We start from the raw sequence: 26,312 nt of genomic DNA on the forward strand, positions 1-26,312 counted from the left end.
CCTTTCCCTTTTTCCGAAACTGAACTCAATTCAAATTTCTAATGGAGTTTGCAACAATAACTACTCATTTAAATACATCTTAAAATATTAAAACGTAAAGAAAGTGCTTGTAATCACTAAATGGTTAAGATTGTTTTAATTTATCAGTTGGTAGTAAAAGTGAATTTACATTGTATATTGTATAAAACAATGATTTATGTTGATTCAACTACTATTCTGGACAAAGAAAGATAACTCCAATTAAAAATTTCTTGCTATTGCACAATATTGTGCAATTAGATACATGTATTTCTTGCTATTGCGCAATACTGTGCAATTGAAAATATTTGCTATTGCACAATACTGTGCAATTGAAGATTTCTTGCTATTGCGCAATACTGTGCAATTGAAAATTTCTTGCTATTGCACAATACTTAATATAATAATTTTGGATCCTGATTTGGACCAACTTGAAAACTAGGCCCATAATCAAAAATCTAAGTATATGTTTAGATTCAGCATATCAAAGAAGCCCAAGAATTCAATTTTTGTTAAAATCAAACTTAGTTTAATTTTGGACCCTTTGGACTTTAATGTAGATTAATTTGAAAACGGGACCAAAAATTAAGAATCGACATGCACAGTTAGATTTGGCATATCAAAGAACCCCAATTATTAAATTTTTGATGAAAAACAAAGTTTAATTTTGGACCCCAATTTGGACCAACTCGAAAACTTGGCCAATAATAAAAAATCTAAGTAATTTTTTAGATTCAGCATATCAAAGAACCCCAACTTGGCCAAGGATTCAATTTTTGTCAAAATCAAACTAAGTTTAATTTTGGACCCTTTGGACCTTAATGTAGACCAATTTGAAAACAGGACCAAAAATTAAGAATCTACATACACAGTTAGATTCGGCATATTGAAGAACCCCAATTATTCAATTTTTGATGAAATCAAACAAAGTTTAATTTTGGACCCTTTGGGCCCCTTATTCCTAAACTGTTTGGACCAAAACTTCCAAAATCAATCCCAACCTTCCTTTTATGGTCATAAACCTTGTGTTTAAATTTCATAGATTTCTATTGTGATGGTGCAAAAACCAAGAAAAATGCTTATTTGGGCCCCTTTTTCCTAAACTGTTCGGACCTCAACTTCCAAAATCAATCCCAACCTTCCTTTTATGGTCATAAACCTTGTGTTAAAATTTCATAGATTTCTATTGACTTATACTAAAGTTAAGGTGCGAAAACCAAGAAAAATGCTTATTTGGGCCCCTTTTTGGCCCCCAATTCCTAAACTGTTCGGACCTCAACTCATAAAATCAATCCCAACCTTTCTTTTATGGTCATAAACCTTGTGTTTAAATTTCATTGATTTCTATTTACTTATACTAAAGTTATGGTGCGAAAACCAAGAAAAATGCTTATTTGGGCCCCTTTTTGGCCCCTCATTCCTAAACTGTTCGGACCTCAACTCCCAACCTTCCTTTTGTGGTCATAAACCTTGTGTTAAAATTTCATAGATCTCTATTCACTTTTACTAAAGTTAGAGTGCGACGCCAACATGATACCAATATACAACCAAAAATTTTTCAATTTTTGCGGTCGTATAAAAATGGTCAGATTTATTAAAACGCTTCATTTATATGGATATGATGCACATCATGTAAGATTAATTCCCTAATATTGTTTTTTTTTTATCATAAATTAAATTTAAATTATGGTACCCTTCATTCTTGAAATTAGGTTTTAAATCCAAATGTAACTATCTTGACATCTATACAGCATAGATAACAAAATAAAATCTTTAAACTATTAAAAGAATACCATTCGGCCTTAAAGTCTGTGTATGATTCTTTTACCTATATCTCATCAATTATAATTTCCATCCTCAATTTATTCCATTGGCAACTTTTATGTATATATAAAAAAGAATAATTTAGTATATATAATTATATCTGACTGTTAAATGTAGATATTTTCAGTCTATTCCCTTATGAAAACAGTCTGAATACCATGTATATTATGTTTTTGTTTCATATTTGTGGGATTGAAATCATAGCACACTGTAAATAACTGACTGTTTTTACCCTAAACAGACACTTTTGGATTACTTACCCTTAATATATTCTAGTCCTATTGTTTTCTATCAAAATCATTTTGCTTTCAACATTACTGGACACTGGTCGTTGACATTCTATTTGATTACTGTTTTCTTGTTGTATGTATATCACACATACACATGTACATGTACAAGTGTTTTTTGTTGATATATAAAAGTCCTATGTATTGAATTTTTGATTCATAGTGAACATCTTTCTCCTTCCTGTAAATATAAAGCAAATGTACATACAATTACTAAATAAATTATATACTAAATTATTCAAAGCAAAATTAAACTTTGCATTGTTATTATCAACACATTAAATTACAAATTTGCCATATGAATTACCAAGAAAATATATGTTTTTACTAAGTATTATAAATAATTATGCCTCAAGTATTTTGCTCAATACATAAAAGTTAAAGGCAATAATGGGCAAAGAAAATATTTCCAAGTCTTGAAAAATCATTTTTTATGTATAATATAAAAAAGATGTGGTACATGTATGATTGCCAAGGAGACAACTATCCACAAAAGACCAAAATGACACAGACATTAACAACTATAGGTCACTGTACAGCCTTCAACAATGAGCAAAGCTCATACCGCATAGTCAGCTATAAAGGGCCCCGATAAGACAATGTAAAATAATTCAAACGAGAAAACTAACGGCCTTATTTATGTAAAAAAATGAAAGAAGAACAAATATATATATGTAACACATAAACAAACGACAACCACTGAATTACAGGCTCCTGACTTGGGACAGGCACATACATAAATAATGTGGCGGTGTTTAACATGTTAGATAACAATTTTTAATATCATAACATGGAGCAGATTTGTGTGTTAACAATCCTTTCGTTAACATTTTTATGTTCAATTATATTATAGTGTACATAAATATCATAACATGTACAATACAAGCTAAAATTATATACATTTTTGGGGCACTCACAGCCCTGTTTTTCTCAATTTAAATCATGGAACCGCCACTGTCATGACTATTGAGACCTTGTTGGAAAACATTTGGTTGATTATATAGGGACTGAAGCATGACTGGAGCCCCCCCCCCCCTTTTTATGAAAAGTTCTGGTTTTGCCACTGATATTTGTTAGTTTCTGGTCTGACATGTAAATGTATGTCACTGTGTAAGCTCTCAAATGGGTGACGGGTGATTGGTTAATTACAATGGGGATACATCATGTATCTGGTTTATATTTTTACATATGGGAAAGAAGAGTATGGATATAGTGAACCCCCATTGTCAGTAACAAGTGCCTATAATCCCTTTCCCTTTGTATTGTTTCAATTTGTGTTCATAAAAGATAGATTTAATTTTTATAGATAAAATATTAAACTTGAGTGTACATGTATTATATAAATGAAATCAGGGACATATAAAAGTTCAAAGTTCTTTATTTTCCAATTAAGGGCCCCTGACGGGCAATAATGACAACAATACACAATACATTCTGATTCTTAACACATAAACATATAATGAGTTTTGTCTCTTGCTTGTTCATGTTGTTATAAGTGTCAAAAGTGTTGGCTGTTATGTTTTATTGTTGTTTTGTTTTGTATATGTTTTTATGTGTGTTCATGTGTTTCAGCGATGATCCTTTTGTACTGGATTTTATCCTGAATAAAATTAGTTAGATAGTTAGTTTATAATGAAGTCATTAGACATTATTTTATTAAACCAATCATGGGCCCTTGTCGGGCAAGATACAAAAACATCATACAATGATTATATAAACATTAGTGAAATACACAATATTATAAGTACATGTAATACACAAATAATAAATTGATGATATGAGCAATGTAGGATATAATTAAGGTAAGAGGCATTGAATGCAATGAGGTCGATTTAATATTAAAAGAATATGATATAAAGTTTATTAATACGGAAACAAAAAGTAAAAATAGAACCAGGAATATAGTATCTCATTCTGCAGTAGTTCTCCTCATGACCAGTGCACAGCAGTGAGGGACTTTTACATCACAACAATGCAAAGGTCATCAAGGGGAGATCCTTCAGAACTAGCTACAGATACATGAGATAACTCCAATAGTGATTCTCCTCATGATTAATGCACAGCAGCAAGGGTTGACATTGCTACTGGACAATATTCATCAAGGGACGGTGCTCTAGAACTCACTATAGAGAAAATATAAAGTTCAAATTACAAGAAGTAGAGGGAGATAAATCCCATTAACACTTTTCATATTTCTTAATGAACATGCATAATTCTGATAATAAATTCTCATCTTCATTATTCATTAACCATATCAGTTTTTGGTTAAGGTCAAGATTTTTAAAATTCTTGCAGCAATTATTTATCATTGTTATCATGTCTTTCCTTTGGTCCGATAAACTATCACAGTTGAAAAGAAAATGTGTTTCATCTTCGACCTCATTACTACAACATCTCTTACAAATTCTATTGTGTCGGGGAGTATTACTATATCTACCTCTCTCTATAAGTAAATGCTGAGCAGATATGCGAAATCTTGTTAGACTCCGTCTATCTTCAAATTTTTTTTAACAATATTAAGATATTTTTCACAACCAAAATTTGATTTAAAGGTAACATATGTGCATAGTTTTTCTTCTGAGTGAGTTTTGAGATTTTTTTCCAATCTTTCAACATGGCATTTCTTAGTTTTCTGTTGTCAATTGGTTTAGCCGTGTCTGAGGATATTTGATAATTATTAATCAGTGAAAGAAGTTTTTCAGATGACATATACCACGACGGTTTCTTTGACTCATACAATTTTTTTGATTCTATAAATGCATTATATAATAAGGGAAAGTTAGTGTCTGATTTTTCTAGTCTGTAATAGTATTTAGTCATTGCTTTAATCATGTTAAAACATATTGGTAGTCTTCCCAACTCAGTTAATACTGCAAAATTGGTGCTTTTTTTTTTGAGCTCCAAGAATAAATTTACAGAATTTAGTATGAAGTTTTTCAGCAGGTAATTTAGAGTAAATATGGTCAAATGAAAAAATTCCATTTCTATATTTAGATGACATTGGATTAAAGGCACCCCATATCTCACAGCTATATAATAGGATGGGTTTGATGGTATGATCAAAAACATGCATGCTTGTTTTGACTGAAGGATGCAAGGATAAAAAATCTTTAGATAACTTAAAATAGGCTTTTAGTGCCTTTTTATACAATTCATCCTGGGCTACTGTAAAGGAGCCAGATGCACAAAAATGTATACCCAAATATTTATATGAATTAACACACTCTAGTTTTATACCATTTAGCATAAAATCATATTTGTTAATCAATCTACCTGCCTTGTTGAATATAAGAACCTTTGTTTTGTTTGTATTCACACTTAAGCACCAATCATTGCAGTAATTTTGCAAAATGTCCAATTTTTTTTGCAAACCATTCGGAGATGTTGACAGTAAAACAATATCGTCAGCATACATAAGGCAGTGTAAATCTTGATCATTTATTGAAACTGGGTCTTCAGAGTGTTTTAAATAGTTTGTCAATTATTAATAAAGATCTTGAAGAGGTTTGGACTAAGATTGTCTCCTTGTTTCACCCCCAGGTGCGTTGAAAAGGAATTTGTTAAGTTTTCATTTACTTTTACACATGATTTACTTACTTCATACATGCTTTTAATGATGTTGTAAAAAATAGATCCCACCCCAATATCTAGTAGTTTCAATTTGATTCCAGTGTGAATAACAGTATCAAAGGCCTTTTTAAAGTCAACAAAGCAGGCATATAGTCTACCACCAGGGTTATTACAATATTTATCAATAATTGTCTTGATTACAAACATGTGGTCAGAGGTCCTAGCTTTCTTTGTGAAGCCAATTTGGCAGCCATCAATTATTTTGTGTTCGACTAGAAATTTGTCAAGTCGGGAATTTAAAATAGAATTAAACAATTTTCCTATTGAACTAGTTATGGCCAAACCACGATAGTTATTAGAATCAAGAATATCATTAGCCTTATGTAAGGGTGCAATATATCCTTCTGCCCATTTTTCAGGATAAATGCCATTACTCAAACAAGAGTTGAATATTTTTTTGAAGCAACCAACTAAAATACTTTGGCTGCATTTAATCATATTATTTGTAATATTGTCGAACCCAGGGGATTTATTCCACTTTAATTTTGAGATGGCAGTGATAATTTCATTATCAGTTATTATAAAATCTAATTCATTAAAACATTTCGGGGATATCTCCGCAGATTCTAAACTCTCCTCAAGATGTTTAACCCTATCTAAAAAATTATCATTAACCTTATTTAAATCTTGAAAGTGATGAAGCCAGTCAGATGGTGATATATTGTTAACTGAGGAATCATGATTTGTGTCCTGTAACTTATTAATCAACCCCCAGTATAGTTTGGGATTGTCCTCATGAAGAGTTTCTAGTTGTTCTAAAATATCTGCCTTAAAAACTTTCTTTTTGGTTTTTCTGCATTTGTTATATTCCCTATATAATTTGTAATAATGATTTTTAACCATTGGATCTTTCGGGTTAGAAGAGTAAATTTTTCCATAATTTATAAGATTCTTTCTCATTGAGTGCAAATCAGAGTCAAAGAAATTTTTGTGTTTCTTTTTCTTTTTCTTATATTTAGTTTTTTTTCAAAGATTGTTCAGCAGCCTCAATGAAAATGTTAGTAAGTTTAACTGAGGCTTCATTTATGTCTATTTTGGAAGTAAAATGCCCCTTAAGCATGAAATCTGATATTTTTGCAATTACAGATGGAGAAGTTAGAGCCTCCTGAAGATAAACTTATAGTCGCCGTCAGCTGAAATTCGTAGCGGTTATCAGTAAAAATAATCTAAACTATCAATCGCGTTGAACTTCACTCGAGATATAGTTTTTCACATTCCATTCATAAATCGCAAAAAGAAAAACCACTACTAACCTACCTTTTAAGTGATCGCACTGTAATAATCCTGACCTTCACTTTTTCATAGACAAATCTTACAAAAATAAACCAAACAGCAGTTTCTCCCGTAGCAATTGTCTTCTACTAATTTAGGGCAGAGTGGGTGGGTTTGATGAAGATAAATCTATGGCTAAAATTATTTTGACGTCAACAGGAGGAAAATGAGTAAACAATCCATTAAACTACAGTTTCCTGACAGGCAAATACAGAATGTGTCGAGGTTATGAGGTTATACATGTATGAGCGTTCAGCTCCCCCTGGTGAAACAGTACGATATACATAAAAACGAACTATCAAAATCATTTGAAAAAAGCCTAAGTCTTCAGATGGATACTAATAGAAATACATCTAACAAAGCACAGTGTTGCCGTGCATATGTACTATCCATTCTCACAACAAACAGACATTATGTACAGATCTGAGAGTACTCGCAGTTACTGGCAGCTAGAAAATAAATTATGAAGACATGGATTAATTACGTTACATGTATCATGGTGCAATAAAAATATTTGCTGACGGTTATCATCACGCATTGGTATTAAATAGATTGATTCATATCGTAAGCCTAAGGTTAAATAGTCGTCGCAACATTTATAGTACGCACGTTATAGTATATATAAAACCCAATGATGTTGTATTCTTTTGCCCGAGGACCTTAAGTTAACACTGATAAACTGGCAGAGTTTAAAATGTAGAACGTACTAGATATCATGATAAATACATATAACGCAACAATAACATACAAGTTGAAAATGTAGAACGACTTTTAATAAATGTATAAGTATCGAGTAAAACAGACATTTAATGAAATCATAAGTTTAGTTGATATACATCGATGTGTTCTTCACACAGAGTTTTAAACTTAGTATTACCAAATTCATCAGCTTAGTTTTGTAGGATAATTCGTACATATATAACCCGATATTCTGAGGATAGTGGAATTCTTATAGTAGATCATAATTTACAATTTACACTATTTAATCGTTAATTCTTGCAATGATTGGTCACATTTTACAATCCGTTGATATATTTGTTATTTTAACATTTTTGATTACACTTCTCGTTGCTTACATTTTGTGGAACAATGTGACCCGCACTCCTATTAATATTCCTGGACCTACTCCGTGGCCAATTGTCGGTAATTTGCCTACATTGGTAGCTTCTATCTTTCAAAATAAAAGTTCTCAGAACAGAAGTGAACGATTTTTAGAACTCCGGGAGAAATATGGAGATTTAGTGGGCCTCAGCTTTGGAAACTCTACTCAGGTTCTTGTCTTTGGATACGACAAGGTCCATAAAGTGTTGGTCCTGAATGCTGACAAGACAAAATTTCGACCATCAAATTCAGCTGTTGCAAAGAAACTGTTTCCAAAAGAAGCAGGTAAGAATTGATATAGATAAAATGTAATAGAATAGAGAATGGAAACGTGGAAGTTTTTAAGGAGACAAACATAAGCAAAGAGTTAAAAACAGCCACAGCTCTTCCACGTATCCGGAGGAAGGCATCAGATGGCCATTAAACAACAATATATATACCATTTCAGCGAAATGGACGACACGCCATAGTCCGAAATATATAAAGAAGATAATTATGAAGTCCTTCCATTCTCTCCGTTTTTATGAAGTCTCTATATTATGACCAGAACACGCACTGACATATCTTTCTGCACTAGCGTAAATTCCAAAAAATCCAAAAGATAAACCAAATTTAAATCTATGCAATGTTATGAACAACAAACCTATTTGCAAACATGGCTAAAGTGCATTGATAAGTATGCTCCCGTTGTATATCAACATTTTACAAAACGCACAAAGAGAAGTTTGGTAAAATGTATAACCAGCTATCCAATGACAAGGATAACCAAGGTCAAATGGAGGCCTATTATCTACAGGCTACTATAGCATTGCGTCAATGCAATGATATACACTCTTAAAATAACGATAAAACAGTTATCATATTAAGTTATTGATTGTATGTAAAAAAAGGGTTAAAGCTAAGCAAAACATCAGTTTTAGGTGTTGTTAAAGAAATTCATATAGCATCGACCTTAATTAGAGAAGATACAGGCTAGTAAATTACAATTTGGTCTTGATGCACAATTTTTTTTATGTTGCTTTATTTTCCAAGAGTGTTATAAGCATATCATAATAGATTCGTAAGGTACGTGAACATCTTTTTTCATGATTTTTAAGGGCATACAAAATGTAAGTCTTGATTAACAGTATATTGTTCTTGATTTATTTCGATGGAGCATATCAAAATTGACTTTGAGTTCAATTCTAAATACAATCAACGTAAGATCTTTTTTTGAATAGTATTACAACAAAGATTAAAACATGAAACCTCGTTTAATATGATGATTAGAAAATTGTAATGTGACAGGCAAATTGTCTTGCTCCCACGTAGCCGCAGCACATTAAAAACGTTTAGTTTAATGCCATTTAAAATTGCACACATTTCTTATGCTTTAATAGTTATCCCTCAAGGACGCGGTGTGTCAGTGTAAGATCAACCCGATGGCCGGAGGCCAGAGGGTGATCTTACACTGACACACCAAGTCCGAGTGGGATAACTATTTTAAATCCCAGCTGTTAAAGATTAGACAAAAAACCATTTACAATTCGTAAAATCGAATTTAGAACGCCACACAACCATTATTATATACTTTATATTAATATTACTATATGTTGTATACCCTTTATGACCCCCGAACACGACGAGTAGATATCAAACAATGTCAACTCGCCCCACTTGCCAATCGGCCCATACTATATCGCCACTTCATAAAAAATCGCCCCACTCTTGTTAACCGACTCGCCCCACTTTTAAAAAGTGTAAAATCAAATTGAACAATCAGTCTGACAACTCACTTATTAACGAAAAAGGTTTAAACCCACTAAATAAAGGTCTGCCAACTCGCCCCACTTATAAAAATATCTTGCTTCCTTTAATAAAATTGAGAAAGGAAATGGTGAATATGTCAAAGCGACAACCACCCGACCATAGAGCAAACAACAGCCGAAGGCAACCAATGGGTCTTCAATGTAGCGAGAATTCCCGCACCCGTAGGTGTCCTTCAGCTGGCCCCTAAAATATGCATAATAGTACAGTGATAATGGACGTCATACTAAACTCCGAATTATACACAAGAAACTAAAATTTAAAATCATACAAGACTAACAAAGGCCAGAGGCTCCTGACTTGGGACAGGCGCAAAATTGCGGCGGGGTTAAACATGTTTATGAGATCTCAACCCTCCCCCTATACCTCTAGCCAATGTAGAAAAGTAAAAGAATAACAATACGCACATTAAAATTCAGTTCAAGAGAAGTCCGAGTCTGATGTCAAAAGATGTAACAAAAGAAAATAAATAAAATGACAATAATACATAAATAACAACAGACTACTAGCAGTTAACTGACATGCCAGCTCCAGACCTCAATTAAACTGATTGAAAGATTATGTCTTCATCATATGAATATCAGGTACAATCCCTCCCGTTAGGGGTTTAGTATCATACTATCATAAAATATATGAGAAGAACATAACCCGTGTCATGCCAACAACTGTTTTTTTAGAAATAAATGTGTTTAGTTCCGATGCAAAGACCCTATCAGTGAATCAATGTTAAATCCAAAATATGCAATCTTTAATGACCTGACAACAGTATCGTAACTATATCCCCTTTTAATAAGTCTATTTAAAGGTTTTGTTAGTTTCTGAGGAGAATACTGACATTTTTGTGCTTTATAAAGAATATTTCCATAAAATTTTGGATGTGAAATACCTGAACGTATAAGATGTCTGCATGTTGAGTTATATTTACGAATTATTTCCTTATACCGGTGATAAAATTTAGTAAATGTTTTGACCAGTTTGTGATATCGAAAACCCTGGTGTAATAATTTTTCAGTAATACATAAATTTCTCTCGCTAAAATCTAATACATTGTTACATACACGAGCGAATCGTACAAGTTGAGATATATAAACACCATAAGATGGTGACAAGGGAACGTCACCATCTAAAAATGGATAATTAACAATAGGAAATGAAAAATCATCTCTTTTATCATAAATTTTTGTATTAAGCTTCCCGTTTATGATATAGATATCAAGATCGAGGAAAGGGCAGTGGTCATTGTTATCATTAGCTTTATTTAAAGTAAGTTCTACAGGATAAATTTCTTTAGTATACATACTGAAGTCGTCATTATTTAGAGCCAATATATCATCCAAATATCTAAAAGTATTGTTAAATTTTTGTATCAAATGTTGTTTTGATGGGTCTTTGCTAATTTTAGTCATAAATTGTAACTCATAACAATACAAAAACAGGTCCGCAATAAGTGGTGCACAGTTAGTCCCCATTGGAATTCCAATAACTTGACGATATACGGAATCTCCAAAGCGAACAAAAATGTTATCAAGTAAAAATTCAAGTGCATAAATAGTATCAAAGCATGTCCAATTGACATAGTTCTTTTGTTTATTGCTACTAAAAAATGATCTAAAAGAGTTTGAACATATGAACTCGCATTCCGACTTTTTAAATGCCCAGTTAATTAGGGATGTGAATTTTTTCTTAATAAGAATATGAGGCAAAGTGGTATATAGGGTAGAAAAATCAAAACTTTGAACAGATTCAAAATCACCAATATATGCATGCAATTTATCAAGTACTTCCAACGAGTTTTTGACACTCCAAAAGTAATTAATTCCACTATTTTCAAAGGCCTTATTTGAACAATTTATTATCAGGTTTTTTATTGTACCAAGTGTACTAGTAAGTAAAACAGACAATTTAGTAGTTGAACAATGGCTGGAAGATGAAATAAATCTATATTTGTAAGGTTTTTTGTGCAGCTTCGGAAGCCAGTACATAGTTGGGACTTTCATTGTGTTTGGTTCTGCTTGTAAAGAAGTAGCTAAAAGTTTATGTTTGTTACAGATGTCGTTTTCTGAAAATGAAGTCAGTTGGAATGTTGGTGAATTCGTGATTTCCTTTTGCAGAACCTCTATATAAAATTTACGTCAAACAATAATGATATTATTAGCAGCTTTATCAGCCGGGACAAAAACAAATTCCTTGGCTAGTTCTGTTAGTTTATTTTTGATACGCGAAATAGGGTTTTTATAGTTTTTGTTGAGGGTAAAATGTTCTTTAAAATGTTGTATTCGAATATCAACTATCTTCATTACTGAATTAATAAAAGAGTCCAAAGATTTTTTGTCAGCTTTTTCCCGTTTTACCCATTTCAAACAGTAGGCGCGGAGTGAGTCGTTGATGATATTACGACACTCATTCCAGTTAATAGCTGACGGGGGACGATATTTAGGTCCTTTACTGAGGAATGATTTTAACTCTCGGTCGCGAACGATGTTAAGGTCTCCTGTTATAACATGGGAAATTGGTCCATAGGTGTATTCTGAATTACTGCAATTACACGACATAGGTGTATTTTCAGTGATGTTTACATCTTTACACAATTGGCTATAATTAAACACATATTTTCGGGAAGATTTCTTGTAAATATAACAAATGAGAGGGAGTTCAGTATTATCAAAATATCCAGGAATTTGGTCTTTAACAGAATGGTCGTTAAAAATACCGGCAATATTTACAAAATCAAAACCTTTATTGACATACTTTATTTTAATAAAATGTTTTTTATGATCTTCAGGGCGATCAATTTTTGGAAACAGTTTAGAATAACAATATGCCATTATAATTTGGACAATTTCATACTTAGGACTGTAATATGAAATTGTGTTGCAATCCTCTAAAATTTTATTTAATTTATTTATAGGTAAAGAACAAAGCTTGGTTAACAGATAATGTCTGCCGTTGTTTTTTGAAATGGAAATTAGGTCCGAAATATTTGTATGGTTGGTCCGAAATTTTCTTTGATTGCGATTTTTTCTGCGTCCATGAGAACGATTTTTACGAACAGTTTTAGAAACTATATCCAAAATGTTAACAGAATCGGTTCTTGATATATTGCCAATTCCCATGATATTATCATTAAGACCGAGAGGGTAGACTGTCTGTAATTTTTTAATCAAATTTAATTCATTTATTTTTCGTGATCGTACAAACTTGGAATGAGATTCACCAGGCTGCTTATTTACTACTTCTAAAGGTTGAACTGTTAAATATTTAATAGGATGACTGTGCTTCTTAAGATGTTGATAAATGATACTTTTGAATTTATTGGGTCTTTTAAAACGATACAGGTGTTCTTGCGTGCGTTTAGATAAATATCGCCCAGTTTCACCTACGTACTGAATACCGCATCCCGGTTTGTTTCATGTGAGTAAATAAATAATACTGTTTGTTTTTCAAGTAATATCAGTTTCAAAATTTAGAGAAAATGTGCGACCATTAAATGTGGACCTTACTGTATTGTTGGTGGAAAGACGGGGACACGTAAGTCATTTTTTGGCATGACACTTATCGATAGAAGGGTAACCACGATTTTTATTGTTAAAAACGTTAGCTATGGTAGTATTTTTAGATAAGCGATTCTGAAGATTGAGACGTGTAGATACCCTTTGAACGAGTTTAGTATTTAATATTTTTCCATTTCTAAGCTTCATATTTGTTTTTTGGTATGTAGATTTATTACAAAGGAGCAAAGACTGGCGTCCAGAATATGAACCATCACACAGTAGATTAAATTGTGTAAAAATGATAAAACTGTTCGGCTCAAGACGTCAAATGCTTATTGTCATAAGTTACCCGACAAATTTAAAAATTTAAGTATGTTTAATTACTGTTAATTCGTATCCAGTCGTCTTGGTGTAGTGGTATGTGTCGTGGCTTCATATGCTAAAGGTCTTGAGTTCGAATCCCAGCATAAACACTGGATTTTGTTCTACGTCAATTTACTATATAGTCTTTTCTGTATAATTAATTATACGTTTTATAGTGGATTTGACATTCCCGCCAAAAGTTACAGAACAAAGGAAAGCATGCATAACAAAGAAACTCAAACTGGGGTGATCTGGTAGGGATGATCCGGCTCAGATCACCCCTGTTAGAACAAAGGAGATGGGATGTAATTGGAAATTCACAAGACTGAAGAACTCACTTTTAATGCAACATTTATATTATACTTCAGAGCTTAAGTTCTTTATACCGAGTGTAAAATAAAGAATTGAATATACACTGGCTTAAGACCTTGAGAGAATAAAAAAAAACTTAAATTCCTATTATTAATAATCATTAAACCTACTAGGTTTTTTTTATTTCAATGTTTAATAGGAGTTGTTCTGAGTAATGGAAAGGAGTGGGTGGACCTACGAAGATTTACTATGGTCGCACTCAAAGACTTTGGTGTTGGTAAAAAATCATTAGAAGAGAAAATACAGGAAGAAGCACGATTTCTAGTGGAACTGTTTTCAAGGCAAAATAAAAAGCCTTTTGATGTCAGTAAAGCATTTTCAAAGGCAACGTCGAATATAATATCGAGTATAACTTTTGGATCAAGGTACGCATAAATAAAATGTGATTCGGTTATTTATTTGCAGGTTCAGTTATTAAAAATCTGAGCTATTTTAGTAATCATTTGATGTCTTCTGACCAAATTTAAGATCATGTATCAACATAAAATATATACAAAATGACTGAATAAATAGTCAACGATAAATCTTACGGGACGATGGATAATAACTATTTTCATTTTGGCATATCTTTGTAGTCTTTGCGCCGTGTTTGGAAATTTTAAAATTGTTCCAGCGTTCGCTTAAAATGTATAAATTTCAAGATTTTGATAGAGTCTTAATTTGAATTGACATGATTCATTTGTCATAGTGCTATTACCGAGGAAGGACATCTGTTATCCGAAATATCTAGCATATTGTTTGTTTTATTGTGTTTTTGGTGATGTTGTACCCTTTTAGACTTGTTACATATATATATTAATAGAGAATGCCTAACAATGGCAGCAAGTGCAACATAGAGGTGGCCCAAGACCACAATTAATGACCCCACGAATATAGTTCCCTTTAATTTAAGTGTATTGCTTCTTAAATTTTTTTCTTTCCTTTTCTCAAACATTTCTTAGCTTTTATAAGGTGGAAATGAAAGAAGAGAGGTGAAATAATTTTTTAGATGTTTTATTTTAACTGATTTTGATATGGAAAGAGTGATTAGGTCAGGTGCAAAAAGGTGATCTTTACAGTTTTCGGAACATCTCTTGACTTGTCCATAGGGGTATGGATGTGTATTGGCTAAATTTGTAAGTTGTAAACATGCAATGTTTCTGAAACTTGGACATATTTTTGGACTTGTACTGTACATTACACACACAAAAGATCTGCCAAAAAGAACAGTTCAATTTTTTTTTATGAGACAAAACGTTATAAAGAACTAATAGAGGAATTAATTGTGGTCTCGGGCCAGGTTGAGCTGCAAAAGTTTCTTATCATCTACATCCGATTTCACCTGGATAGATGCACGCTTGATAAAGCTAGTTGGTCTAGCGAAATATTGCGTTTATTTTCATCATTTTGTAAATATTTTAAACATTCTTATATTTACATACTAAATAGTGTGTTAAAATTACATTGTTAGGCAATCTATAATTTTATTTGTGTAATTGAATTAATCTCTGTACTGATTAATCCACACTCCCATAGATTTGTATGTCATGTGCTGCTGTTTATAGGCACTTATATATATATATATATATATATATATATATATATATATATATATATATATATATAAGTACGTCTGAGTCAGTGACAACTCTACAACAGATGTATCCATCGGATCGCCATCAATGATGGTGATACATGGCTGTGTACATAATGTATATACAACTCGTCTAAACATCAACCCAACAATGTTAGATCTGTAAATTTGCTTTCGCAAATTTTTGGTTCTTCCCTCGCCGGGATTCGAACCCATGCTACTGTGATATCGTGACACCAAATCGCCTGCACTGCAGCCGTCCCGCTAGACCACACGACCACCTGGGCTCTCAAAAAAAGAGCTTTTGCTGGCCGTGTGTTACCTTTCCACGTCAGTTTTAATCTAGCGGCGTACTGCTGTACATGATATATAACATCTTCATGCCTTATATATCATGTACTGCATTACGCCGCTAGATTAAAACTGACGTGGAATATAGGATGAAACTGGGCCCTGAAATTTTGCATCGGAAAAATCATACTTTTATGATAAGTAATAGAACAAAATATTTGAAGTACTCAGGATTCATATGAAAGATGTACGTTATATATTTAATTCTAATTTTTTACAATACAATTCTAATATAAAACGTATTTATATTTTTTTACTTACATTTTTTGTTTCAATGAGTTTAAATGTACAATTATAATATCAAAATTATTTATTACCTTTAAATTTAAAAAAAAAGTATTTTCTAATATTGAATCGGTTTTTTTTAATTAAAGTTGTTGGTTAAATTTGATATTTAAATTTTTTCATTTGATATTTTTTTACGCCAATATTCCGGACAGTGGTTAAAACATCCTAGCTAAGATAATCCTCAAAGATAAAGCTCAGATAGCTTCGATGTGCATGCTGAGACATGTCGTAAGTCGGTCCTTACATTATCATAATTTCTGTCCTAAGAACGTAATCTTATAGGACAATTCTTTGAACAATTTCGATTAACCTAGTTCTCATAATGTTATTATTTAACAAAATATTTTTATTTAAATGAATAAATATCTTTTATTTACTCGCATTTATATGTTAGGCATTAAGCTTAATGCCTGCACACATTTTTCAGGATTTAAGCTTAAATCCTAGGATTTAAGACTAATGTCTAACATCATTTAGGCATTAGACATACTGCCTAGGCATTAGCTTATTGCCTAGGATTTAAGCTTAATGCCTAATTTCACTTATTGCCGCTAAAACGTCTGAATAATAGTCAACGATTTTTCCCACGTGGGCACTGGATCGTTACAAGTAACGATACATGTACACAATAAAATAAATTATATAAACGCCTAAAAAGTGTACATAACAACACCAATAACATAAAAAGGAACTATAAATGTAATTATTTATAAATATTTCGGATAACAGATATCCTCCATCGGTGTATATGATTGTGATGTTGAATGAATCAATTATCAGTCTACTTAGATTAAGCTGTAACAATCTTGAAATTTATACAATAAAAAAGTCAAACCGAACATCAGGTAAGACGCTTGCACAATTCTAAAAATTTGTTAAACACGACATAGGTTATATGACTGATTACATCAGAGAGTTCAAATATATGCTTTAAATAAAAAATAATAATGTGCGATATGAACTAGCACAAGTATAAAGCTTTAACGGTTTCGACAATTATGATGTTACAAGAAAGATTGCGTCAATAAGACTTCCAAATAAACAGCACTGAACGGTCTAAATTTGTAAATATTTCAGATTTGACAACGGTAGTGTAGTTACATTAGAGTCTGCGATGTTTAAAACAAACGGCCGTTAAAATATAATAATAAATTTTGACTAAAGTAAACTAGTTGAACGTGGCTTGGTACTTATACATCCCTCAAGCAATTTTTCAAAAGTTTTATCCGGTGATATCGAATACACACATAATTGGATTGATTTGTAAGCCCCCGTATTAGATCACGATCGCACTACACTCACTGCGATATAAAATAAATTCAGATCTTAGTGAGGTATGCATGAGTGACATGAGAATGTAAAGTTTTGTTTTTTTGCGATGCTAAGTTACTAATCAGTACTACGTCCTCTTTACGCTTTAATAAGATCATACTAAGATCATACCACGTTCTGGCGACAGGGCTCTTCTTAAGCCCCAATCACACTAGACTTCGATCGCACCACGCTCATCGCGATTTAAATAAATACAAATTGTGGTGACCTCGCAGTATGAGCAGCATGAAAATGTAAACTTTTGTTTCAATCACGTTGCTACTACGCATCATTACGCTTCTACAACGATCCTGCTATGATTATACCACGTTCTCATCACGCTTATTCTGCGAACTCACTACGGTTATCACGATGTCACTACACTCATCACGTTCTCACTACGACAATACCACGATTTATCCGATTGCTACACGATCTTACAATGCTTGTTCTGCGATTATAGCACGCTCTTACCACGACCATACCACATTTAGGGCTCCTCTAAATAGAGTATCGGTCTTTTTGATTATTAACCAACTCAACTTCATCGAACATCTTGAGTGGCATTCTAAAAAAAATAAGAAGGGAGGTGCATCCCCGATTCGTAATTGTACACAATTTTGCTTATCATATTGAAATCTGTACTGGATATGCAGGAACTCTAAACATCATTTAATTCAGAAAGGTTTGGTATCAAATGCGTGTTTACATTATAAAAATATAACTCAGCTACATAATTACTTATTATATGTATGCATTCTTTTTCGTTGCAGATTTGATTTTAACGATCCAGTTTTTAACCGTCTACTTGGAAATATAGATTATCTATTTAAAAATAATGCAGCAGCGGAAAATATGATACCTTTACCTTTTTATCTAAATCCATTTAGCAAGGTAAGACAACATTTGAGCATAACTTGTAGGGTATATTATTGTTACCGACAGAGTATGTCTACACTACTTAAGGTAATGTGATTATAAGATGTTGGTGTGTGGACCACGTGCTATGGACCTTATGGGAAATCCAACTTTCGTCTTCGTTAATTACGCTATGCAGTTATATATATATCCCGTTTCATCATATATGTATTAAGTACTAACGTATGTTATGGTTCTCCGGGTTTTGGAATGCAGCATTCCTAATGAATGCGGGTGGTATATATAGAAAAACACAAGTTCTAACTTATGTCTTTGACACTTCATACTGTGAAATGGAGCGTGACTAATGAATATATCTAGAAAAACGGTTGAGACGCACCTTTATTAGGCGTCATTTTGATTTTCATCTTCCTTCAAAATGTCTTCTGGACGTATAATAGCTTCCAAGAACAGGTGCCGTTCCCATAATGCAAACCAGATTTTATAAATTGGTCTTAACAATTGCAGGTTCCTTTGGCCTTCTCAACTTTTTGCTGCTACTAGTCCGTATTCAGATAAACCAAAAAATGCAGTAGATGCATAGTTTTATTCTTAGTATGTCTAATAAAGTTATACTTATGGTACTAAAATAACATCACTGTATCCATGCTTTTGGGTGAAAAGCTAGCCGGTTGGAAACATTAGTCAAATCAGCAGTCATTTTTAAGCATATATGATGCCTTTGGTTGACATGGTTTTAAGCTGATTTATTTCGTGATTTTATTAATAAAATAAAGCAGGGTAACTAATACATCCGTGTCATACAAGGTTGAGCTTCAATTGGTCTGCCCATTTGTTTAGACCCTTTTTTATATATTTTCATAGGTCCGTATGTGGTAAAGAATCATCTGCCTTGGAGCATAGATTATTTTCACTGTTATTTCTTGAATAAAGTCAATCAAGAAAATTGAAAAACATTTACAGAAAAACAAAATCACGTTTTATTGATTCATAATCTACCCTACTACCTTGAAATATATCAAGTTGTTGTTAGTGGTTGCCACAACAGCTATCAAACAAATACCTTTTTTTTTTAATAAAATCGTTTCTGTAAATAGTGATACACCGAAAATCCGTTTCTATTTTTTTTTTCATTTTCTAGTTGTATCTTTTAATGTCAACACACGTTTTATATTGATAGAACTATCTAGAAGTTATTACTACATTATTAAGCAGAGACCCCTCACATGTTTTGGCGAGGGTTCATATTGATCAGTCTTCAGTTTTGTGTGTTGTGTTTTGATGTGTTTTGTATACTGTTGTTTATCTTTTGGTCGATAACTATATCAGTTTAATTCACATATATTTATACCCTGTTTTGTCATTTTCCACAGATTCCCACGCTCATAAAGAATCGCAAAGAAGTTCAAGATTACATTCGTTCTAGAATAGACGACGAAAGACGATCGTTTGATCCAAACAATGTTCGACACTTTTTGGATCTTTACCTTCAACAGGAAGGAAAGTCTAACAGCAAAATATCAGGTAAGCTAGTATTTATGTCCATATCCAAACACATCCAGATACAATAACAGGTTTTTTGCCTATAAGTTTATGTGACGTAACCTATCGTGACTGGTACAATATAATTTCTAAGTCCTTGTAGATGTGAGCCGTATTTGTTTTTTAAAACATTTTATTTTTACACATCCCGAATTAAATCACTCAAAATCTATGAAGGTTTCATTAATTTTATATTTCTAAGCCGATACCGCTATCCATAGACTGTTAGTCTCTGTATGTAGTAACAACTCAATTATCAATGGTTTGTTACTGAAATTGCTTATCACATTTTTTTCGCAAATCTTTTTTCGATAAACGTAGAAAATAAGAAGAACCTCATGCAAAGTTAAACGTAAACGTATTTGGCTATTCTTTTTAGGTCCATTTCAGCGTATTTGTGCATCTCTATTTGCTACGATAGTAGATTCCTATTCAAGTTTCATTAGATATATGTATTGCGACTTAGTCTCTGGAAAAATAAACATTATACATTGACAATATTTTGAAGGGTAAGATTTTACGTTCTATTGGTCCGTGACTAAAAGAAATCACAATGAGTTTGAATTCCGATTTTGATTTTTTGTATGTAATTTTTTTTTAAATAAACAAATACGTCACATTTTGTGCATAGAACTTTTTTTTATAATATTCAATCTATTCAGAAGCGGACAAAGAGTACAAATACAGCTAGTGTTCATGCTTGAAATAGGGAGTCTATAGCTATGATGTAACATTGTTTGGATGCCTATGACGATGTTACAGTTCTGTGATTTTTTTTTCATATATTGCGTTTTTTTCAATTCCCAATACTAATTAAATAAAGGTATACCGTGTTCAAACGTGTCATAAATCGATTGAGAGAAAATAAATCCGTGTTACTACTAAATCAAGGAAAACATCAACTATAAGAGGAATATAACGGAACAACAGAAACACTGAAGTGAAACAAACGCCAAAATATATAGAAAGAAAATACTTGATAACAACTGCCACACCCCTGATTTGGTACAGGACATTTAAAGAAACAAATGATGGGTTGTTCGTGGTTGAATGGCTAGCAAAACCTCCTGCTCATATGGTAATATTAACAACTATAGAATTTTTTTAAAATATTGCATTCGAATTGAGATAATTGTATATCTATTGCTTAGATAACTGTGTTTATCGGTTTTTATTAACAATGCCTAATTTTTAAAGCACCTTTAAATCAAAAGAATGTGTTGCACTATTCAACTTTGTTTTATTTCAGAGAACCACCTGTTTCTCACTATAGCTGATCTGTATATTGCTGGCACTGATACAACATCTGTGTCATTACAATGGACCATGCTTTATATGATAAAATACCCGGATGTACAGAAAAAATGCAGGGATCAAATTTTGGAGGTATTGTATGCTTAAACTTTAATACAATATAAAAAAGGAGTTATTACATTTTTTTTGGTCGAAAATGGCTTTGTAAGATACCAGGACTAAGGTATAAACATCCGTATTACACCAATACAAATATATTGAGAATGGCACTAAGAAGTTTCTCCTCTTTTATGAACGTCTACTCTAGGTCACGAATTATTTAAATCAATATCTCGTATTTTGTCTTACCATCAAAATGTAATACGTGCAACTCGATAAATACGATGCATCAGAACTGCTCAATCATCTGCATGACATATATATCGCGTTTTTGGTTGTGTTGTGTTGTGTTTTACTTTTAGTTTTGCTTTTTTAAATTGTGATTTTGTTTTACCATCAATGTACATTATCAGGTAATTGCTTATTTTGATTTATATTTATTATTAATTTCTATAATATCGATAGCTGATTGATATTGGAGCGAGACACAACCTGCCTGTATGAAATTTTTCAAAGTTATCAAGTTGTTTTATTTTTTTAAATTCAGGTAGTTGGTGAAGATAGAGACCCAGTGGGCAAAGACAAAGATAATTTACCTTATGTTATGGCCACCTTAAAAGAAGTACAGAGAATAGCAACTATAGGTATTTACAGATACTAGTAAACAACTGAACTCCATGTTACAGAATTGAAATGTTAAAGAATCTACTTATATTCGTTTATTTTGTTTCTTTTTCTGTACCTTTATTAATTAGTTTTAGAGAATAAAGTATATACTTTCAAGTTTTTGATCTGTTGTTGTGCTGAGTATAAAATTTTATTAGTTTGACATCTTTTGTTGATTTTGATATTTCATTTGAAACAGAATAATTTGAATGTCAGCAAAAGTTGAATTGCTACTTGCTATATAAACATATGATTGACAATTAGAAAAGCAGTTGTAAATTGAAACTCCACTAATATGTTGTTAAATATGTGTTTATCTTGGGAAAGTCACTAGAAGAAAAGATGATTTTGTTTTGTAGTTGAACACTTCGTGGTAACATATCAATGCAGTAGCACTATGCGTTTGCATAAATATTGGCGTCGAATATTAAAAGTCAATGATGAAAGTTAGGAATGATATAATGTCTATACAGAACGCAATTATTCAATAAAAATTCACAAATATTCATACATTTATTTTTTTTAACTTCGGGTCGCTATCTCATTGATGTTAATCTCCTTTTATGTCGTATTAAGTATAGAATAATGTTTTTATAATTCCAGCACCTCTAGCCGTACCACATCTTGCAGTTGAAGACATTGAAATAGATGGAATGACAATTCCAAAGAATGCTATAATATTTCCTAGCTTGATGTCAGTACATCATGATCCATCTTTATGGGAGGAGCCGGATGTATTCAGACCAGAACGATTTTTAAATAATGACAAATTTGTTAAAAAAGAAGGTTTTTCTGCCTTTTCAATGGGTAAGTTCGCATACGTATAACATAAAGCAGTATTGTTATGTGCAACAAATAGCCAATGTCGTACATTTTTTTATAATTGTTTCTTATTTACCAGTACTTGTCAAATCGTTACAGCCGATTGCATTAAGTGTGTAGAGAAGGGTAGAATCCTTGGTTAGCGTGCTTGTTAGCTCTACCGTGAATTAATTATTAGGTAAGTTATACTACTCTCCTTGGTAGATACATATAGATTGGTTGTCTATCAGACTAGTGTTGTCTTAAAAGAGGGTTGTCTACCTGACCTAATAATGACTTAACAGTTCAGCTTACAAGCAAGCTTACAAAGGATTTTACATTCCCTACACACTCAATGAATGCGGCTGAAATTGAATTGGCCTTGCAATTGTTTTGATTTAAGTGCTATTGATGACTCTGACCTGCACAAAAAAGGTGTTTACTTTAGCCAATTATAAAACTTGTATCTTGTATACACGTAAAAACTGTGCAATTATAAGCATTAATTGACAAATGACAACTTAGTACCCCGAAAATGGCATAACAGCAAACAACAGTCAATACAACTGTAAACATAAGACTAAAGATATAGCAATAACCATGTACTCCTAAATGTAGCCCATTATGAGGGTTTTCAAATAATCACATATTCACATTTAGTTTGCCAAACACATAATCATTAATTGAGAATTATATTTTCAAATACTAGTAATCAAATTATTCTGAAATATTTTGTCTGGTAAGTAAATAGTCCCTATGGAGTGGCAACATAGTCAAAAACACCACAAGGAGGCTCCTGAATTGATCCTGTTCTACTAGTGGCACAATTCGTGTTGCTTATTAGATAATTGAATCTGTGTATTCAGTAAGTCATCATTGTGCATAAATAAAAAAAATAATATGTCTTTAGGTTTAGATTAGGATTAGCTACAAATGTATCAAAGTATAATATTACTACCTCATTATTTAAAAAGGATATTAACTTTGTATATACTTTTCACAAAACTTTAAGCGTGTTTAATAATATCTACATGTGATTAACAACTTCCGTAAGGTATATTTAGGTATTTTCACTCTGAAGTCTGTTGTTCTGTCTGTGTCAAATATAATTTGATGATTTAGATCAAAATAATTCCTATATTTGCGGATAGAAAGTAATATTTATATATTTACTATTGCAGGTCCTCGAATTTGTTTAGGACAGCAATTAGCTGAATCCGAACTTTTCTTGATATTTGTGTCCATATTACAACGATTTGATCTGTCTAAAGCTGAAGAGAATGATGAGTTACCAGTAGATGGGATCATGACTGGAATAACACAGCAACCAAAGAACTTTAAAATGTGTTTTCTACCAAGATAAGCTGAATCTATTATATGACTGTTTTTACCACGACAGAAAACTGAATGTATTATAAGACTGTTTTTACCAAGACAGTTAACTGAATGTATTATACGACTGGTTTTTTTTGTTACCAAGACAGTAAACCGAATGTTTTATGCGACTGTTTTTTAAATACCAACACAGTAAACTGAAATTTATGAGACTGTTTTCTTTTAATTTGATGTAGCAATAAGATTTGATTTTCATGATTAATTATCAATACATTATTCATTATCCATATACCATTATTCAAACAGCTTAATGTCATACACAATGCAGAAATTGGGATACCATTAGAAAAAAAAACCAAATAAGGTTACGGTTGTATCAAACACAGCAAGAGAAATCATCATAAAAAACATTATTTGATAATTAAACATGTACAAGGAGTTCAAAGTAGTAACACAAACATATCAAATCACTTTACTTTTCACAACAGTGAGGATACAAGAGGGGACGGATGTCACTATTTTAATACATGACGAAACGTTTAATTCATGAATATACCATCATTTGTTTTATATGCTTTAAACAACTATTTAAAAGTGAAAACACCCTCATGTAGGAAGCATTTGATGAAGGAGGGGTTTTTCATCAGTTCTGTATATTTCGTTCCTAACCAATGCATGGACTTCCATGAAACTTTCATGGAATCTTTACTGCAGAAATCGAAAGATCCAATGTTTATGGTTAGCAAATATCTCATCAAACAACTTACTTGTTTATATTCGAGGAAACCCCACCAGAGTAAAATTGAAATGACGTAATAAGATGAAATTTATATGGCATACATTGATAAAATATAATGAAAGATTCTTTTCTTTGACAAACAAATATTCATCCTCTTTTTATCATAAGTATGTGATAACTGAGCTTTGGGGTTCAAACTTACAATGCAAAAGTGAAAGTGTGTTAAGTATTGAATGGGATTTCTTGTTTGCAAGGGATGGGAAGCAAACATTGTAAGGACTTAATACTTTCCTTCATTACATAATTCCTTTAGAACTATTAAAATAAAATAAAAAGAGTAAGATAAGTTAATCTATGTGGCAAAGCGGGGGAAAAAGGTCAATTCATGGAAATAATAACACATAAAAAGCACAGAATTCTGCACGCATTAAAACATTTTAAACCCTGTCACATTCTGATTAATTATGTAATTTAGTGGTTGTCGTTTGTTGCAGTATATCATAAATATATATTTTTGTGAATTATGCTATACATGAAAAGTATAGGGTCTGACCTCTGAACTGGAATTTCTTACCCTTCTGAAATTCTGATGCCTGAGTTGTGCCAAGTATTTCATTATATCTTTAAGTATTTTTGCTTTGTTTTTTGGTTACGGTCAAACTCATAAATCGAAAATCAACTGACAACGCCATGGCTAACAATGAAAAAGACAAACAGACAAACAATAGTACACATGACACAACATAGAAAATTAAAGAATAACAACATGAACCCAACCAAAAACTGAGGGTATCTCAGGTGCTCCGGAAGGATAAACAGATCCTGCTCCACATGTGGCACCCGTCGTGTTGCTCATATTATTACAAATCCGGTAAATAGTCTAATTCGGTAGGTTACATGTACGGGAAAAGGATGTTGGTTACGACGTAAGGAACATACCCGATATCATTTGTCAAATGGTTATTCAATAACGGTCAACCAACTCGTGATGGCGTCCGTAAAATTTACGAAGGGATGATTTTAACTTCACCATTTGAAACTCTTGGTTAAATAGCTTCCTTGTAAGCAGCAACCCTCTATCAAGAAAATCATGATAGAAAATGCAAGCACGGAAATATCGTTTCAATTGGGAGATATATACCCCGTATGCAGGTGCTGCTGGAATGTTGCTACTTAGAAATGGAAAATTCACAATTGGAAAGCTTAATTCATCTCTTTTGTTGTAAAGATTTGTTTTCAACCGCCCCTCATTATTAATTTTCTAGATGTTAGTCAAGATATGAGGCCGACTTAACTGTTTCTGTTATATT

The 26,312-nt window shown here is 32.2% G+C and overlaps 2 protein-coding genes across 2 annotated transcripts; both read left to right on the forward strand.

The window, feature by feature from the left end:
* The first annotated feature begins 7,860 nt into the window (after window positions 1-7,860).
* LOC139497648 (cytochrome P450 2H2-like) lies at window positions 7,861-20,137 on the forward strand. The gene is made up of 4 exons (XM_071285877.1): window positions 7,861-8,417; window positions 14,304-14,529; window positions 18,461-18,581; window positions 19,940-20,137. Exons 1-4 carry the CDS (start codon window positions 8,033-8,035, stop codon window positions 20,135-20,137), a joined length of 930 nt encoding a protein of 309 aa, XP_071141978.1. The 5' UTR covers window positions 7,861-8,032.
* Window positions 19,944-24,570, forward strand: LOC139498666 (cytochrome P450 2U1-like). Its single transcript, XM_071287168.1, has 5 exons — window positions 19,944-20,090; window positions 21,358-21,494; window positions 22,009-22,105; window positions 22,731-22,934; window positions 24,110-24,570. The coding sequence occupies exons 2-5, from the start codon at window positions 21,435-21,437 to the stop codon at window positions 24,289-24,291; spliced, it is 543 nt and encodes a 180-aa protein (XP_071143269.1). The 5' UTR covers window positions 19,944-20,090; window positions 21,358-21,434; the 3' UTR covers window positions 24,292-24,570.
* The last annotated feature ends 1,742 nt before the right edge of the window (window positions 24,571-26,312 follow it).

This window comes from Mytilus edulis, chromosome 12 (genome assembly GCF_963676685.1).
Source record: "Mytilus edulis chromosome 12, xbMytEdul2.2, whole genome shotgun sequence".
In the NCBI taxonomy this organism is placed as follows: Eukaryota; Metazoa; Mollusca; class Bivalvia; order Mytilida; family Mytilidae; genus Mytilus; species Mytilus edulis.